At 37.6% G+C, this 18962-nt stretch overlaps 1 protein-coding gene across 4 annotated transcripts in view; it reads right to left on the bottom strand.

Moving 5' to 3' along the window:
- znf618 (zinc finger protein 618) overlaps positions 1 to 11379 on the bottom strand; it is a 52863-nt gene extending 41484 nt beyond the window's left edge. The window contains exons 1-2 of one of the 4 annotated variants that reach the window (XM_042221721.1): positions 10985 to 11379; positions 1049 to 1367 (exon numbers count right to left, since the gene is read on the bottom strand). In XM_042221721.1, coding sequence (XP_042077655.1) covers positions 1049 to 1340 — 292 coding nt within the window. In that variant the 5' untranslated portion in view covers positions 1341 to 1367; positions 10985 to 11379. The remainder of the gene's footprint in view (positions 1 to 1048; positions 1368 to 10984) is intronic. The other 3 variants (XM_042221719.1, XM_042221720.1, XM_042221722.1) reach the window with 3 other exon arrangements.
- Between the last annotated feature and the right edge of the window lie 7583 nt (positions 11380 to 18962).

Raw genomic sequence — 18962 nt, 5'->3', positions numbered from 1 at the left:
GTGAGGTGTTTTCGTGATATTTAATGGATCGGATTACATTTTTTATTTTTCTCCGATATCCGATCCAGTAATTTAGGTCAGTATCGGACCGATACCGATACGTAATATCGGATCGGTCCATCTCTATACATGACATTTAGTGTGGTCTTTTACCTCCTTCTGCTGCCTATATAGGAATACAAATTTCAGCAAAGACTGATATTAGGGCTAGCGAAGAAGGGTGCATTTAAACTGGCCATCTTTAATTTCTACCCATTTATTTGCTTTATCAAAATTCTCCATCATGCTCAGGTGCACCCTGAAAGTGTGATTATGTTTCAATTAAATGTTTGACAGTCACAACATCTGTACATGCCAACTAACCATGCATTTTATCCCTCGGCTAAAGGTGGAGATTTATTTTCAGTGCCATTTGTCTGTTAGCAAGAATACACAAAAACATCAGGATGAAGAGAAAAAAAAACTTTAACTCAAAAGTGAATTTATACATCTCTAGTTTGTTGTGTCACTGAATTCTAACGTCTTATTTTGAAATCCTTAATATTCTTCCAAAGAAGTTGCCAGTTGTTGTAATAATCACAACCATCATCATGTGACTATTTCCAGTTTACAAATGTTTACAAAAGAATGAAGGGCAAACCTAAACAAAACTCAGACTACCTCTTTTTGTTGTCTTGTAGAATTTCCCTTGTACATGTATAGCTGTTGTACTTCCCTTGTACAATAGGTATGCATTTAAAGTGGTGTTATCAGAGCAGTTATGGCACTCGCTACCTTTACCACCTCAATATATGGAGGTCAAAGAAATTTGACTTACTTATATGAACATCTACAACACCAGTCAATGTTTTCTTAGGGGCCATTCGTGAATAACCTTGACTAACCAGTAAAGGGTTTATAAAATGTGAGACAGACGTTGATTTTTTTTTTTTAAGAATGTCATTTTTTGCTGTTTTCAACAGCCACGAAGTAACGTCAGGGTCATGAGACACCAGATATGACTGCTGTCACCAAATGCACAGACATGTCCATATGTACATTCACACACCTATGCACGAGTCTGTGCTCTTCGTTGGAGGAGGAGTACCAAGGGCAAACATACCCTCGGACTGAGCTCGACGGGATCCACCGCCACTTGCTCCCCCATTTCCTCCAATGACAACACAGATCTCAGCAGGATTGGGATCACTGACTTTCCCGTTGCTCGTCTCTGACGTCCCAGGCTCCTTCTTTACAGTGACAGGTGGTGAACTAGTAGTCTTCTTCGCTGGGGCATCTGTGGCTGCGCTCCCACCCTCTGCCTGCTCCTTTCCAGGATTGGGTGACTCTTGTGCACTCATGACTCCACCTCCTCTGAGCCTGTTTTCCTGTATGAGGAACAGAAACAGAGAGACAAAGAATTTACTGCCCCAAAGGAATATACACGCCTTATTGTGGTATGACCTTAAGCCCAATATATAGTATCAAAGCGTGGCACCAGCTCAGCCAGGTTCAGCTTAAATGTGTTGTTTTCAAGAAACCATGGCAACATACTCAATATAAAACAAAAGCTGACTGGATGTCAGATTTTATTTGATTAAGCATAGAAGAAAAATCTGCCCAAAATAAATCACATTTGGCAAATACACAACTCAAAAAAAGACCCGAACTATGAAAACCACTCATCTTCTAAAAACAGTCAAGAGCTGCATTAACTCCAGGGTATAGGAGACATTACAGATAATATTTCAGTGGCAGTGAAATTTTAAGAATGGAAAACACAGTCCATTTTAACACAAAGTGGCTTAACTGATCATAAGTGACCTTTGAAGGCATAAATTCTGCAGCCTTGTGGCACTGAAATGCTCTAATTTCAAAAATATCTAAATTGCACAACTTGCCACTTCAGCACATCGCCATAAAAGGCCTTGTCAAGAGAATGTGCTCCAAATGCAACCAAGCAAAACAGAGTTATGCCAGGATGAGTGATATTATGGAAAGAGGGAAAATTGGTCTTCTAATAATAGCACACCGATGCAGCAACAACAAGCCTTTTCATAGATGAAATACACCTTTCTTTGGAAATGACACACTACTGACAAGCTTCAGCAAACAGACCTATGAACTGGCAAGAAAACATCTGAGGTTTGCAGTTCAGATAGTAAACCATCAACCATCATTTAATTAATAAATGAGTAAATAATCAGTCCCATTATCAAACTATAAGATTACCCTTGAGCTTACTTGTTCTATCAATATCCTACAATCCTTATATAAAACAAGCTGTATTTGTAAATATAGCTTTTTGGTTTAACTATTTAAAGGCTTGTTAGGGGCCGATAATACAGGTCAACAACAAAGAATTTTATTATGTTATGGTTAAAGTTTTCATTTTTGTCAGCGGTGAGGTTCTGCAACTTTCAGGAATCGTAGTAAACCCATTTTATGCATTTCTTTCAGATTTTTCCAAGTCTTACTATTAAACTGGGAAGATTGCTGTCACTCAGTTGGGAATAGTTCAGTTTCTTGTAAAGTGGGGCTCTATAGGGCTCTGATCTACAGTACAGTTAATATGTTACCTACAATAGACAGCAATAGGAACGCCCCCACGACGACAGGAGCACCCACTGACACAGAAAGTAAAGCCAAGTAATGCCGTGGACAAAATCAGCAGCAAAACGCACATTAGCCAAGTGTAAGCCATATATAGAGCATTTGTAGACTAAATACTGGTTAATTTACCACTTCATTAATTTATTCTGTATGTTAAAATTCAAAAGTCTACACCAAAAATACATTAATTCACAATAAGCAAGAGTTTAAAAAAAATGATATATGCCTATCGGTACAGACTATCAGCATTGAAAAGAACAATTTCTGTCTTTGCAAGTTGTTGCCTATACTGTACACAGACTGTATATAAAACAAGGACGTGATCTAACAAGCCAGGTCATTAGAGCTGGTGACTCACAGCAAATTATTAGAACCTCTATAGGAAGCCGAAGGGCTGACCTTATGGGATCTGGTGTTATCTTTGCTACTTAAGTGTGTCGTGTCATCCCATCAAAAAATTTTAGCTTTCAAAAAACAGCTGTGGACACACTATATGAAAGGAATTTATTTGTCAACACTCCCAACTGCTAAAGGGACTGTGGCAATAAACAACAAAAACCAAGAGCCACATGAAAGTCAATGTGTAGAGGAAGTCACAATGGGACCTTCCAAAGTCTGGTGGTCCTCTTTGTTAGTGAACCGTGTGGTGTGATGTCAAGAGCTACAGAACTTTCTAAGGCATTTATACAAAGCAAATTCGTGGGTGCATTCAAATCTGCCAAAGGATTTAATTTACTAATGCCTCTGTGAGAAACTTCAAACAACTCAAATTTTTCCAAGACTGGCCAGTAAAATGTATTCAGTCCACCAGCACATATATTAATGTCTATATTAATTCTACAAGCATAAGAAACTCAGAACATTCAGAAGAGCCAAGCTGTGTGTGAATTTCTAAAGTGGCTGACCACTGTAGTTTCATTCAAAATATGAGATACAACAGCAGAAGCTGCTAAAAATATTGTTCTGACTCAAAGGTTTCAGAAGGTGTTGCATATAGGACTGCATAGCTAAAGAGCAGTCGGGAGACATCATGTGAACCACAAAAAGCACCTATAAGAGGCATGCGATTCCAAGAACTGGTCCCCATGTGATTCCCAGAACTGATCCCCAGAGCATTGAAAGAAGGTGGCCGAATCAGACGAATTAAATTTTCACCATTTTGACATTTCGGTGTTTGAGTGACATTAATCTGAGGAACTACAGGAAGAAGGTAAACCAGAAGAGGTAGTGTCATGTCAATGTTACTTTGACACATACCGTCTAAATTCAGAACAGCTTAATTGCTCAGGCCTCGCTTATCATGACTATGATCGTTCTCACACAGCAAAACACGTCCAGGAACTATTCTAGGATGACAAAGAGTGGTGGTTTTTGACTTTGACCCAAAGTTCCCAGATCTCAAAGGGACTGACTCTCAAAGTGAAATGTGAGGTATGCTAATCTATGGAAAACCCAACTAACAAATAGAGGAAGTAAGATCTGCTGTTCTACAGAACACCTTCAGAGGTCTGGGTAAAATCTATGCATCGAAAGCACAGAAATCAGAGCAGCTTTGGTGGGAAACCTACGGATTATTAGGAAGGATGATTTGTTTAGAAGTAATGTACAGACAGACGAATCAAACACAGTTTTACAATAACACGAAACATGTTTGGGACAGACAAAAAACAGCTGGTTCTTCAGGAGACGAACCGTATAGCGACTGTACAGCATAATAGTGAAAATATTATGGTTTGGAAATGCTTTCCTGTTTTGGGACAGGGCAACATGCAGTCATTAATTCAAGTATGGACTACACCTTAAAAGAAAAGTGAGGCCATCTGTGCAAGGGTTAAAGATGAAACAGAAGTGAACCTAACAAGAGGATAATGATCCATAGCATACTAGAAAAGCACAGAGGAAGAGGTCAGAAAGAAAAAAAGGACATGCTATGGTATGACCAAATCAAAGCAATCGCTCTTTACACTGCATGGAAATTTGAAATGGGCAGTAACTAAAATATTTTTAGCAAGTGGATGTCAGAGACCAGTGGAAAGTCAGGACAATTACTTACATTGAGGGCACAATAGTAGCTTCTTAAGCCACAGAAGTATGACACTGACATCTATATTTTCGTTAACTATAAGTTTATTTCCCTGACATGATGTTTTGTCGGTGGGCAGATTGCAGGGATGCTAATGACAGGGCACTGGGTATTTAGCTGTCTTGTATCTTCCCTGCTGTACTGTTGGCATCACATTTGATACATGAGCTTTAGAACTTCCTACATCATCAGTACAGTGTATTTCCCCCGGAAAAATCAAAATAAATTGCACAACGCATCTTTATGCAATAAATTGGAAAAACAAAATGCAAATATGACACTCATATATGCAAATTCATATTTAATTAATGTAACAAATATATGCCAGAAGGTTCAACAAACACTCCATTTTCAAAGAAATATAATTTTCTGGCAATTATTTAATGAATTTGTCTTTAAAGGGAAATAAGTTCTTTATTTTAAGTAATAAGAGAAAAATGTTTAGCCTTTCTTTGAAAAACTTCATTGGCTGGATAAAGTTAAAACCTACACAAATGGCGGTGACAGAATTTATTTTCTGTTCAGTTTATATTCTTCCAAGTCACAACATATGTATTTAACATCAACTGCCTTTCACCATGTGCTTGGCCACAGTGGAGAGGAAAAATACCCTTTTAACATGAAGGTCCCACATTTTACACTATCAGGACAAAAACCAAGCCTTCAAATCCACAAAGTCCAGAAAACAGTACAGTAGAGTTACAGTAGCATCTGAAATGGAAGATGTGGAGAATCACAAGGACTCCTGCTGAAGCTGAAGACCAGTCAAAGTGATAGCTAGAAAAGGTCGTTTTTACACAGCTTCAAACATCATCTGCAGAGATGGGATAACCTTCAGGAAGGACGACCATGTCAGCAGCACATCAATCACAGCTATACGGTGAGGTAAAGCCACCCAGAAATAAAATGGTCTATGACAGCCCAGTTTGCCAAATGGCATTTAAAAGAAGCACGAGAGGAAGATACAATTACTGCCTGGTGGTTGCATCCCTCTGACAACAAGTCAAAGTGTGTTTTCCAACCATGTCCAGACTTGACAACTGACCTTTTAGATATAGAGATTTATCTCATTATTTTATCGCATTAGGCATTAATGTGAAATTTTGTCGGCACTAATGTATGAATTCTTCACTTCTGTTCTAAGATCAGTGATACTGATCTTTTTTGGCCATTAAATTGTAAATCAGTCATTCCTTGAGTCCAAGTAGGCATTTGGACCAGATGAAATGAAATTCCTTTTAGACATTATTTCTACTGTCTATTCACAAGAATGGAATGGATGTGACACGAAAGTAACCTTGACCTCTAGCTACCAAAATTTCATCAAGTCATCCTTTAGTTCAAGTGACTGTTTCTGCCCAGTTTGAAGAAACTGATCCTCAAGATTGTGTGTCCACAAGAATGAGACGGACAGAAAACCTAAAAACTAAATGATTCTGGTGAGCACAAAAATAAATGTTGGGAAAGAAATTCAAACTCTTGGATGAATTCAGAATAGGTCTCTTTCAAGTAACCCTATCAAAGGCCAGATTCACACAAACTTCTCTCCTCCGACTGTGTGAAAATGGAGAGACGCAGTGAAGAAAACTAAATGCTGCCAGACAGGCTACTGACATAACGCTATGATTTCTTCTCAGAAATATTTCAGTTTAGCTTCTATTAAATAAATCATTTTAACTTATTAAAATTCATTTTACAACACAATCAAATACGCAACAGATGAAGAGGTTTGAAAACTACTAAATTCATTATATGAATGGAATTGTTGATTCGTCTATCCAAAGAGAGAGAGAAAAAAAAACTCCCAAAATAGTCAAAATTAAGCACAACTTAATGTACAAGTTCACATACTATCCAAACATTGGTTATGTATTTACAGCTGCAGGCCTTTCTAACAGTGGGTGGCTGCATAACATCATAGAGCTAATAGTTAACTGGCATTTAATAAAATGTCAATTGTTATTAGTTCAACCAGCTACTATTTCTGTTGCTTACTCGAGAGGGGAGCCATATTTATCATCTAGTAAACTAACTGGATACATCCCTAACTAATTACTTTATAGATTGAGTTAGGCGGCTTTTAGGAACCCCATAACCCCTAAGCTTGATACCTACATGAGTGTATCTAAAAACGAATGCCATTACAACCAGCTAAGAGGGCTGCATTTGTAGCTTTATTGTCAGGGACTTGTGGAAAACATACTTTCAAGGGAAGTCTTTTGGCACAGTTTGTTCAAAGTAAATAAACGGCTAACAACAACAAAAATCAAGTCTTGCTGATTGACATCATTTTTAATTTTATAACAAAAGTGTATTTTTTTTCTTTATTGAGTTGAATACTGACTGATAATGACTGCCTCTTGACTGAGATTGGTTTACCCTGCTGTGGTGGAAATTAAGATGTGGTCAGCTAAAATAAAGATTGTGAAATTAAATGTAACCGACTTTTGTCATCTGCAATCAAATGAATCGATGGCAAGTACACATCTATTATTAGATCAATCCCTCAGTCATGCATGTAATATTTCTGTGCAGCATTTTTAATGCAAACCCTGAATATATAAAATGCCTGTTGTGGCATGTTTTCTTCTAATTAAAAGTCAATATGCAAAATTAGCCATCTGGCCTTATGTTTCTGAGTTTCATCGTCTGAGGCTTCTGATATACTGTAACCTACATGGGCAGGACAAAATCTAAACCAGATGCACATTTCGTTGATGTTTCACACAGACAAAGCACCAACTAAACCAACTGAACTGAAAGGCAAATAGATCAGTTGCAGAAATGATCAAAATGCCATCTGGATGTCAAAAAATATAAAATAAAACTAAAGCACTGGTCCAACTGACAGGTTAAGTAAAAATTGATGCACTGTTTTGTGATTCAGCTTTAGCATTGTGATTTGCCTCAGATTTCTTTTTAAAATGTCAATGAATAGAGATTAACCATACTACATTCATCTAGGCTACAAAAAACAAGGTTAGGCACAGAAGGAAAACATCTCTAGGACATACCTCTGTTCAGAATTCACTACTTAGATGAGGTACTTAAAATAATTGGCCTATATTTGGGCAGTACAGTATCTGCCTCTGCACAGCAATGTAGCAAATCAATCACTGTGCTTGGTTAAAGCAAACAAATCTTGTGCTTCAAAACTGGGGAGATTTTCTTTGAAATATACCTTGCCTTTTTTTTGGCAAAAATCATTCTGCTCTGCATGTTAAGCAGACTGGAAGAGAGATTCCAAATATAAAATACAAATTTGTTTAAGGCCTATGAAAATGTTTCCACTCTGCAGGGATTAAAAATAGGAATCAGCTAAAATGGGGAATGGAGGGTGGGGGGAGGAGGGGGGGGTCACTTCAATCACTGCTTTGACTGCCATGTTTGTATTATCCAGAGTAGACTCAGTGACCAAGAGCAAGGGTTGACCAAAAACCTGTTTCACACTAAAGGCTTTGCTTCCCTCGATTCTTTAATCAAAAGCAGAGTTTTCTGTCCTCTGTAATAAATGTCTTCCAAGATGGTGTATGACCAATGTTTTGAAAAAGCAATAATGCAGAGAAATGGATAACTCCCCCCCCCCTTACACATACACACACAGGATGCTCTGGAAAAAGAAACTGTGTCGTCTAGTAAAATTCCATCAGCATACACTAAAGAAAGAAAAAAAACCCATAAAAACCTTTTCAATCTATATGTTAATGCCACGAATTAAAATTTAATAACATGAGATATTGAAAAGCAGACTTGAATTATACAAAAATAAATCCTGAAAGATCAGGCCCCTAAAATTAGAAATTCAGGGCTGCATCCGGACTGCTGCTAAACCCTTGTAGGCTGGCAGATTAAATTTTTGATGAAAATCAAAATTACACTGCACACTGACGCAGGCGCAGCAAACCTGGCACTATTGTGATTTATGGATTCATTAAACCCACCAGAGTTTCACCCCTCCCCTTTTCACTCAAAGAAATGAGATTTGCTGTGCTGAAAATTTGTATTTTGAGAAAAGCTACTCAGGCTCGGCTCTACCTTCAGAAATGGTCAAGGAAGGAAGAAAAAAAGAGAGCGAGAGAGAGAGAGAGAGCTTCTGTGTATATAACCACTGCACGTAAACAGGCCTAATTTTCATTGCTGCAGCAATTGAACATCCCTATGCATTATTCATGAAACCAATAAGGTTCATTTTTACAAAGGAAGAGGCAGGAAAAATATGTGCAGAATGCACAGAATTTTTTTAATGCAGCACTCCAACCCCTGAAAAGCCAATCCCTGGAGACTAATTTAACTGAAGCCATTTTCAGACATTTTCAACATGCCACTAAGAAAACAGGAGAACATAAGGTGTTCTTAAAAATAGACGTGTGGCTTTGTTTGGTTTTTAAATGCATCTGCAAGGAAAGAAATGGACATCAAAGAGAGACTCAGAGTAGCACTGCTTGCCCTTTGAATGGATAGTGAAACCTCTGTACCAAGTTAATGACAATCAGAGCAGCAAGTATACTTCAAACCCTGTAACCCACAGGCTGCGATATGATCCCTCACCATCTTGTGTTCATCAGAGCCTGAAGAGACAAGTTTCACCCCTCCATCCAAACTATTCGGCCTCAATGAAACGAAGCTTTTGTTCATCAAAAGTACTGACAGACCTGCATTCCTCCTACCTTAAAATGAGAACACTCCTAGAATACAATCCTCAAATCATTTTTTCCCCTTTTTTGCAACAGTGCACCATTATTCTTGAGTATTTTATAGCTTATTACTTGGTCCTTTACGTATTCTGCAAATAAAACATTGGCATCACTGAAGAAAGACAGCGATCCAACCCTATTAAACTCATGACACTGGTTGCCCCTCTTCAATTCTGTGCCTTAACTGGAACTCCTGCATTTTGATTAGACTTTTGCAGCAAAAGGTCAGAATTTACACCCAGATTTTGCATACCACCCATACAATTTCCACCAGCTCGCTAAATCGAATGAATGCAGATTTGAAGGTCAGCATTAAAATTACCCACAGCAAAATGGCCTCTGCAGTTTCCCTTACATTAAAAGGAAAAAAAAAGCAAGCCACGCAGGATGGGAAACTGTTTGGCGTCTGCAGGATTAATATAAACAGTAGAGGCATTGGTTGTGATTGTTTTTCCTGCCCTCAAATTATGCTGACATGCTCTTTTCTTCTTCCAGTGCTGTTCAGTTCACTATGGATAGCTATTTTTCCCCTCACTCACACATTTCTAGTCTTTAGAAATAGTAGTACAAATTGTACCTCATTATTAAATCACACTTGCAAGGAACTAAAAAACACAAATAAAAATAAACCAAAGGAAAGAGCAGAAGTAGAGTTGGTGGCTACTTATGTGCAAAATTTCTTAAATGGCACTTGAATGCAAGAAAAGACAGCACAGCAGAAAAAAAAAGTCTTTAAAAAGGACTATTTTGCAGAAATTAAACACTAAACGCGTTGCCCGTTTCATCTTAATGTGACTCAATCACACACTAATCCCTTCTGTTGATTTCAAAAGCATGTAATCGCTCGCCTCCGTTTGGATAAACTAACACACAATTCAATAAACAACACTCACATCTAGTCTCGTTACAATTTCTAATTTCTCAAAATGACTGCCTACAGGTGGCGCCAACAGCACCCGGTTTCCAACCCCCCTCCTCCTCCCATCTTCCAAAAAAATAGGAATTAAAAAAAAGTCGAAATGTATTTTGACATGACGACACTTTGGCGTTTTATCTTTATTATCTAACGGCGAACAGCGAGACGTCAAATGCGACACAAAAGTAACGCCGGCGTTAAGCAGTGCCAGGGAAGCAACTCTGAAGCTCTGCTCAAATTTGCAGGAAAAAATTCACAAAACATGGCTGCAGGAGGTTTTTGTGTTTCAGATTGTTCCTCCCCTCATCGTCCTTCATGTTGCCACTATCGCCCGGTTCCCCCCCTTCGCTCTACCCGAATAAACTGTGTTTTAAACATGGGTGGCGTACACATATATGCGAGCGAACTGGGTGTACACACGGCTAAGCAGCAGTTCAACAGAAACTTCATTGCTAAAATTTAGTCCTCCCCCCCAAAAAGGGGGAAAAAAAGAAAAAAAAAACATCAACAGATTAGGTCTATTTCTGATGGCTTCACAGCTTGCACCCGGTTTAATGCCAGGCAGCTATCGTTTGCTAATGTGGAGGGAGCCGAAACTTAACACTCGCTACTGAAATTTCTAAAAAAAAAAAGGAAAAAAAATTACATTTCTGAATTAACTGAGGATTTAAAAAAATAGAAAGCAGCGGTTTGACATACCTCCAAAAACGATGTAGCTCATGCGAAACAGGCTGGCGCTCCAGAAATCTTCCCTCCCCGACCAGAGGTGACTGCACAACTGCTTCCTCAAAAAAAAAAATTGTGAATTAGTTATGAGAAATTCAAAATGATAAAAAAAAAAAATCACCTCCGCGTTTTTCTCCCCCCTCCGCGATTCGCTGCGTTACATTTTAGTAAAGTGTAATGGCGTAATGAGTCGTGAATTTGCCGAGCTTTGGTCGGTCCGTGCAAGCTCTCGGTTTCTGCCTTGCACAGGGGGGTTTGTGTTGCGGTTCCTCCTGTGGAAATTTTCGTCCGCCATATACAAGGGCAGATTCCGAAATTGCAGTGCCGGCCTGTATATTAGCCCACATGAAAAAAAAGTGAAAAAAAAGAAAAGAAAAAAAAGTCTGGGAAGAAGACAGAAAAAAAATGTTGGTCGACTGTGAAGTTACACGGGGAAAAGCGACTGGAAATTACGCAGAGGAAAATATTCTCATTTCAGAATAAGTTTTATAACAGCAGACGCCTTGTGATGTTGAACTGTGTAATAATTGCTTTATTTGCAGAATTATCTTACAATTATTCATGTGTCTATAACCTAACCTAACTTAACTTAACTATAACTCACATAAATGATCCAATTTCCAGATGCTTGAATTAATATTAATCGATAGAAAAGTTGGAGCTATTCATTGCACGTCTTTCCCCCTCCCTTTTCTTAAGCTATAAAGATGCTGATTGTTTAACGCACGCAGTTAAGCAAAAAAAATAAATAAAAAATCAAAGTCAGTATTGACAAACAATCACAGCAAGGGTCAGTAATTTTCACCAAATCCTCCACGTTTGCTGCAGTGTCTCAGCAAGGTTTGTTTAGAGTATTTGTAAAGAGAAAGCTTTTGGTTGGCCAACATTTTTTTGTTCTCAAAACCTTGCTCTGAGAATTATTCTTTTTTTTTCCTTTTTAAATTGTTTAGTTTTGTTTCCAGAAACAAAGTATTTGGCCCAAGAACCGGTCTATGCTGTCAACTCATGGTAGTTTAATACATTTGTCATGTAGATATGTGCTGTAAACGTGGGGTTGAGTTTTTAGAACTAGATAAGAATTCAAAATACACAGTACTAGCCTCGGTGTTATACTACTGCTACTACTACTACTACAACTAATAATAATAATAATAATAATAATAATAATAACACGTTCAAACCATTTTAAGGAATAACTGAATGTTTCTTTTTGGTCAAGTTTGACAGAAGATAAATACTATACAAAATATGTTATCTATTATTATCCATTATTAATGAATCTGCCTATGTGGGGTTGTTTGTTTTCTACGGTGATATAATTGATCAAGAAGCTGACTTATTATTTAAATGTAAACCCAAAAGTCAGATTCTAAAAGAGATAATTAAACATATGATGAAAAAAGTTGTTGTTGTTTTTTTAAAGAAAATAAACTTGCTGATATTACAAATCCAATTGCAAAGAAGGAGATGAAAAACATCTCCCAGACAACAGTGAGGGATCAACCAGAAATATAAAGTTACTGCATTTATGTTATAAAAATCTGAAAATCTGTGTAAAAGGGGTGCAGAACTTTGCAGGAGGTTTGCAGGTGTCTGAACACCTGCCCAGGCATTCTCTTTTACAGCAATGTGGCAAACAAAAAGCAAGAGTGCTTCGGAAGTTCCAAAAGATTCATGATGGATGGATTGAAAGTGGGTTGCTGGGGCTGTGGGGGGTGTTAAATTCTAACCATTTTGCATGTCAGCAGAAAAATAGTTTCCCTATGACTCTTGATGCAAGCGGCATCATGCTGATGCTTCTCTGCTGCAGCAGGATGCAGAAGATCAAGTGAATACACAACACAGAAAAATCCTGCAGGATGCTGGGGTCTGCAAAAGAGTTGCAACCTGAGAGAAGCTAACAGCCCTAAACATGGAACTGCATGGTAACAGCCTCATTCAAAAAAGAAATGGAGGGAAATAAATGTCAGCTTATGCCCCATGTGCAAGGTGGTGGAAGATGTGAAAAGCAGATATACAACAAAGGCTGTCAGCGCTCTCCAAAAGAGACGCCTTTCCTAAGCATCGACTTGAAGTATGTGAGTGATTATGCACCACTTACTTTGTGTTGTGTTACTGTGGTACATTTGTACTAAATCAATTTGTAGAGCCTTTTCCCTAATTACCCTAACTCTAATTATGTTCACTGATTTTATGATTTATTACTGTAAAACAACACAAGAAACTGTGAGAGTGGGTGGGGTGAGCGGGGTCCAATATGACAATTCATTTTCCTGTCCTCATGGGTGTATAGCATAATGTAATATCAATTAAAATCAGATTTGTTTTTTCAGCATGAAGATTAGACTATGTTTTCATTGCTCAGCAGAGAAATTAATACCCCTTTGTATTCAGAAAGTAATTACATGATGTAAGTTCATGAATCCTTCCCGGTATTTTGCTTTTCTGTCATTATTGAGATGCTGTTTTCATCATGTGCCGAGGTGTTTTGGATCCTTATTTTCTCCAGCATGTACATGGGAATGAGGGGTGTATGTGTGTGCGTGTTTTCACCAGTGATATTATTAATTATTTACAATCTACATTAAAAGCTTTGAATTTTGCCTTTCAAGAACGTTTCCCCGCTTTCTTGCAATTACTGCATTTATCATCTCTGTCCAGCAGAGGGCACCAGCATACCGACAATAGCCCCTTCCACAATGCAGTGCTCTGTGAGTACAACATGTATGTGCACACAGTACCTGCTCGCACTTTTTTTGCTCACTGTCTCCATCTGCTGATGACAGATGTTTGCTCTTTAGCATTCTGAGGATGGACATGTTTTTGTGGGCTTTCAGTCACATTTAAAGCTCATCCAAATGTAATGCATTCACATGTATATTGTGTTTTTCTTCTTAGACTACAAGCCACATTTTAAACATAAAATGCAGCGCTTTATTGTTCGAGCACAAATTTAAAATCACCACTTTAACTAACATGCTTGTCTTGCCACAGCAATGCAAAGCCTCCACAGAACAGTCTCAGAGAGGGTTTGAACTCGGTACTGTGTTACTGTGAGGCAACAGCAATAACCAAACAACCACAGTGCCACCCATAAATGTGGTGCCTAGTGCACTAATTCTTGTCTGTCATTGGTCTGAAGATATTTACACTCAGCGATGCTGAAACTTCAAATATAGCAAATATCAATTTTTGTGAGTTTTCAGTTTATTTAAGAAGAAAATCTCATACCAAAAAAACCAAAACAACAATGTGCTTCACTTTTGAAAACAATTGTGCACTGTACAGTGAATCAAAAGCTACCTGATGTTGTCACAAGAGGTTTCTCTGTTTCTAATGCTACGATGACATCATGGGCACTTGGTGAGGTCAAATGTGCAAGTCTGCCAAGACCGAGTGGTGTTTCGAGAAATGGAAAACGAATGAGAGAGTTGTTCATGGAAGGAGAGGGGGGAAAAACTCTTCTATTTGCTGAAAAAACATTACAGCTCAGAAATTTGGGATAAAACCTACTATAGCAACCACTGTGTCCCAAATATTACAACACACGCTGCCATTTTTTGAGCACTCAAGGTTGGCCTGACCTCCTCCCAACCTAGTTTTTGAGGAAAAACATTCTTTGAAGTTACAGAGGAACCAACAGGTGAGAGGAGCCGACAACAACGATGCTATTTTTTCCCAGTGACCTACTTGGGTTTGAAAGCCACCAGACCTTTTGCTGCATGCTCAGGAGCTTTGCATAAATTAAGAGACAGTTCCCACAACTCTGGATACAACAATCTAGGCCTTACAAAACTTTGACAAAAATAACATGCACAGGGAGAACAACTTAGAGAAAATGTGCTTTGGTGCCACAGAAAGGACCGGAGAGATACGCAGAAGCTCAGAAAACTGCTGCTGTTTTGGTGCAGAACACAAACAGAATTTAAGAAAATACCTTTTAATTAACGGTTCCCTACCACAGCCATGGTCACTTTTCTCTTATGATTATATTTACATACACAATATACCAAACCTAAGAAGCAAACATTTAATTTGTAAAAAAATCAGTTGCCCAAACAGCATCATCCATATATCTTCATGACTGCTTACCCATTCAGAGGTAAAGAGATGCTGGAGCCTCTCCCGGCTGTAACCAGGTGAGAGGTGGGGTATACCCTAGACATGTGTCTATTACAAACACATACCTGTCTAGACATTTAACTTTCCTATTCATTTCTCCAACTTGAACAGTCAGTAGCACCTTAAGTTGGACTGAAAAACGCCCAAATTGATGAAAAAACTGGAAAAACACACCTACCCATTTGGTTTTGGGGGGTTTTCAACCTCATGTTCTGAATTATTGACCTTTGAGATATGTTTGACATTTATTATTTTCTATCAATCACTGGTTTGTTTATTCCTTATAGTGTTTTAAGTTATGTGTTGGCAGTTTGGTCCCATCTTATTTATATAGTTAGTTAAAGTTTAGTTTCAATTCCTGAGTTTCAGTTTAGTCTCTCGTTTGTGCTTCCGCCATGATTAATTCTTGGTCTCTGTGTCCGGTGTTGTCACGTTTTTGGTATTTCCTGTTTTATTTTGTTGCTCTCTTGTCTTGTGCGCTTGGTATTTAGTTTTCCTTCCCCTGTCTCATTGTCTTTGTTAATGTCAGGTATGTTTCCCAGGTGTCTCCTCTCTGCCCCAGTCACCTTCTCTGTCTATTTATAGTTGCTGTCTTCCCTTTAGTCTTCATCAGAGAGTCTCTGTGTGATTCTTTGGTCTGGTTGTTCTAGTTTGCGGCTCCATATTGGACTCTGTGTGTAGTTTCTTCCTTTGGACTTATGCTTTGCCTTTTGGAGCAGCTAACCTCAGCCTGTGTTCTATATCAGTCTGCAAATTTAGATCAAACTGTAACACTTTTATATCAAAAATAAGTCACCGTTTGTAGTTCATGTCCTATTTCAGTGAAAGTTCAGGGTTTAAATTCCTTTCAAGTCAATGAAGCATTATTTTAAACAATAATAAAATACATGTTCTCATCATCAGTGGTTGATCATTCAGTGATCGGATTCTTACCTGCATTGTTTTCAGCTGCTAAAAGCACGTTAGTGCTTAATGAGGATATCATTATGTAGTTTATGAACAAATTAATATAATATTTTCCATAACTTGTGTGGTGTCACAACAAACCTGGTTTGGTCCATTTCACTGCTTTTTACAGTTTGAATTTTAAAAGCGCTGTTGGTTTGAGCATCATCAATGGACACACTTCATCATATCAAGAAAAGCGCAAGTGTCCTAATAACACTACTGACAGTCTCGCTAACAGCGTCATGCTTGCACCATGTGCAGTACCAGGGCCATGACAATGATGTAGTCAGACACCAATAACTTTATTCCTTTAAATATTATTTACACCTTTGTGTATTTGAAGATTGAAGGAATAGTTTCTTTTACAGCTGATGTACAAACTGTGCAAACAGACAAATAAAAGCACAAAAGGAGGCCGGAGTGTAGAGCAAGCGCAGTACTTAGCATAAGTGATGTACACAATGTGAAACTATTATTTTGTACATCACAATCATTTCTGTTTTGGAGCTATTTTCATCCATGAACAAATACAGGAGATGACCTTATTTAAGGCAAACTACTGAATGACAATAGTATTCATTTAGACAACAGCTGTTATGCTGCAGCATGATCAGTAAACACAATGATGTAACCTCACCCCTATTGTCAATTAAAATATCAAATGCCTCAGTGCGAACACTTATTACGGTGTAAAAGTTCATACTTCATATAATATGTATTGTCGGTTCAAGAAAACAGTAGTTGTTGGTTGACCACAGGCAAAAGCAGGTGGGAATCCTTACTGCAGTTCCTTACCTTGCCACAGGTAATTGTAGGTGTTTCTCAAGGGCACTCTGTGTCCAGCGTTGGTTATGATCATGCAGTCTGGTTGAGCCTAATGTGTGCCCATCATCAAAAATAGGATATTTTTGTTTGTCTTCAGGAGATGATAGAAAAACAAGCTTGTATGGGCTTTAGTCCCACACATTTAAAGAAGCACTTAGCTGTTTTTTGTTTTTGTTGTTTGGTCATTAATGCATTATTTGATCAAAATTAATTTATTATATAACTTTATGCAGTCAGCTGAGCTTGCTATTAAACAAAAAATATAAAAATATATAATATTTTTTATAAAAAATAGAAAATACATATAATATAAATAAGAGAAAACACACACCTTCATTACTGTTTCATACTACTGCTAATAAGTACAGTATGTCTACAAGCACCTGTTTTTTTTTCAGTCTGTTTAATTTCGCAGCCGTTTCAGTACTTCTAGATAATGAGACAAGTAAATAAGTAAATCTAGTAAATATGTCACTGCAATCAAGCCAGAGAAATAAATATGGAATGAAAAAATAACATGAAAGTAAATGTACATCATGCCCCTACAGACTCTTTTCATTGCCTTGCAAGCCTAGAAGAATCATGTGATTATTAACAATGACGTCTTAATATTTACTGACTTGTAGGTAAGCATACTTACGAAGAAATGAAAAATCTCTCATTTTTATGATAATTTCATTTTATTGGAAAGGGAAACAATATCAGTCAATACATAAAAGTTATAAATTACATCTCACTGAATGAAATAAGTATTTGATCCCCAAGCAAAACATGAATTGGTACTTTTGTGAAGAAACAGCTGTTGTTACCCACAGTATTGCGATGTTTCAACTCTCAGATTATATCCTTTCTTTATCCCATATGCTCTAAATAATGCTGATTTCATGACTCAAGTCATATTTTGGATGGAAAAGCTATGCTTCAGCTGCATAGGTGCAACATTTAACTTATTATAGTCTAACAAAATCATTACACAATAGCATAAGCACTGCTTTAAAGATATTTTGGTCACTTTCTATTCAGCGTCAGCCTGCAGGTAATCAGAGGCTATTCGTTGTTTTGCTTTTTACATGATTGCAAACTCTGAGGAGAACACAAAAGAAACACAAAAAAGCCCATTATAGCCTTAACTGGATCTCTTCACTTGCAGTGTAAGCACCTGATGAGGGAGGAGAAGTAAGTATTGTAATTATAGTTATGACAGGGTAGTCACTGACTGAAATCGCCTACGCGTTCATATCCAGGACAAGCCAAAAAAAAAAAGGCTGAGGAAGAAACTAAAAATAAAACACAGAATCATTGTGCAGTAAACCTCTGTGGCCTAAAGTATATCTAATTACACTATTGCCCTTTCCAAAGCTAATTACAGTAAATCTTGTATGTACTTCTATGATGTTTTTATGCTTGGTCACTACAGTGTAAAGGCCTCCACTTTAAATCATCAGGATCACTAGGAAATCAAAATATAGCTCTACTTTAGTGAATATTATCAAAAAGAACATTTTGAGCCAAGCATCCAAACCTAAATAATCAATAAATATATATATAAAATGACAGCACAGTGGGCAGTGGTTAGCAGTTACAGCAAGAAAGCCCTGGGTTTGAATTCACCAGCTGGAGCCCTTTTTTTTTTTACTAAATAGCCCTCTGCTTAAGCTTTTTAATTGGAAACACTGGTTTAAATTTGAGTAAACTCAAATAGTTATATGATAAAGTTTGATTCTGAAAGTTGAAAAGTGCACAAAATACGACTCACTCTGCCAACAAAACTGATCTAATCTCTCCGAGTCTTCATCACTGGCATGAACTTCCTATTTGGCTGAAAAAGTCTTGTCCAAAAATAAAATGACCATGTGAATGAAAGAAAGCATTATAGCAAAGTTGCAGTTTCTGCATGGTTACTCTTACCATGTCCGGAGCTTAATTTAGTCTGTCAGTGTGCCAACATTTTCTAATTATCACTACACACCAAATATAGCTGAGTCTGATGGGAAATAATGGATCTTTAAAAAAAGTATGCAGTATAACATTGCAAGACTTGACCACAGCAGTTACA

This window comes from Haplochromis burtoni, unplaced genomic scaffold, assembly GCF_018398535.1.
Source record: "Haplochromis burtoni strain Fernald_Lab_line unplaced genomic scaffold, NCSU_Asbu1 Contig_72, whole genome shotgun sequence".
NCBI lineage: Eukaryota > Metazoa > Chordata > Actinopteri > Cichliformes > Cichlidae > Haplochromis > Haplochromis burtoni.
The sequence above is the reverse complement of the archived record's forward strand: the minus strand, read 5'-3'. Positions and strand labels throughout refer to the sequence as shown.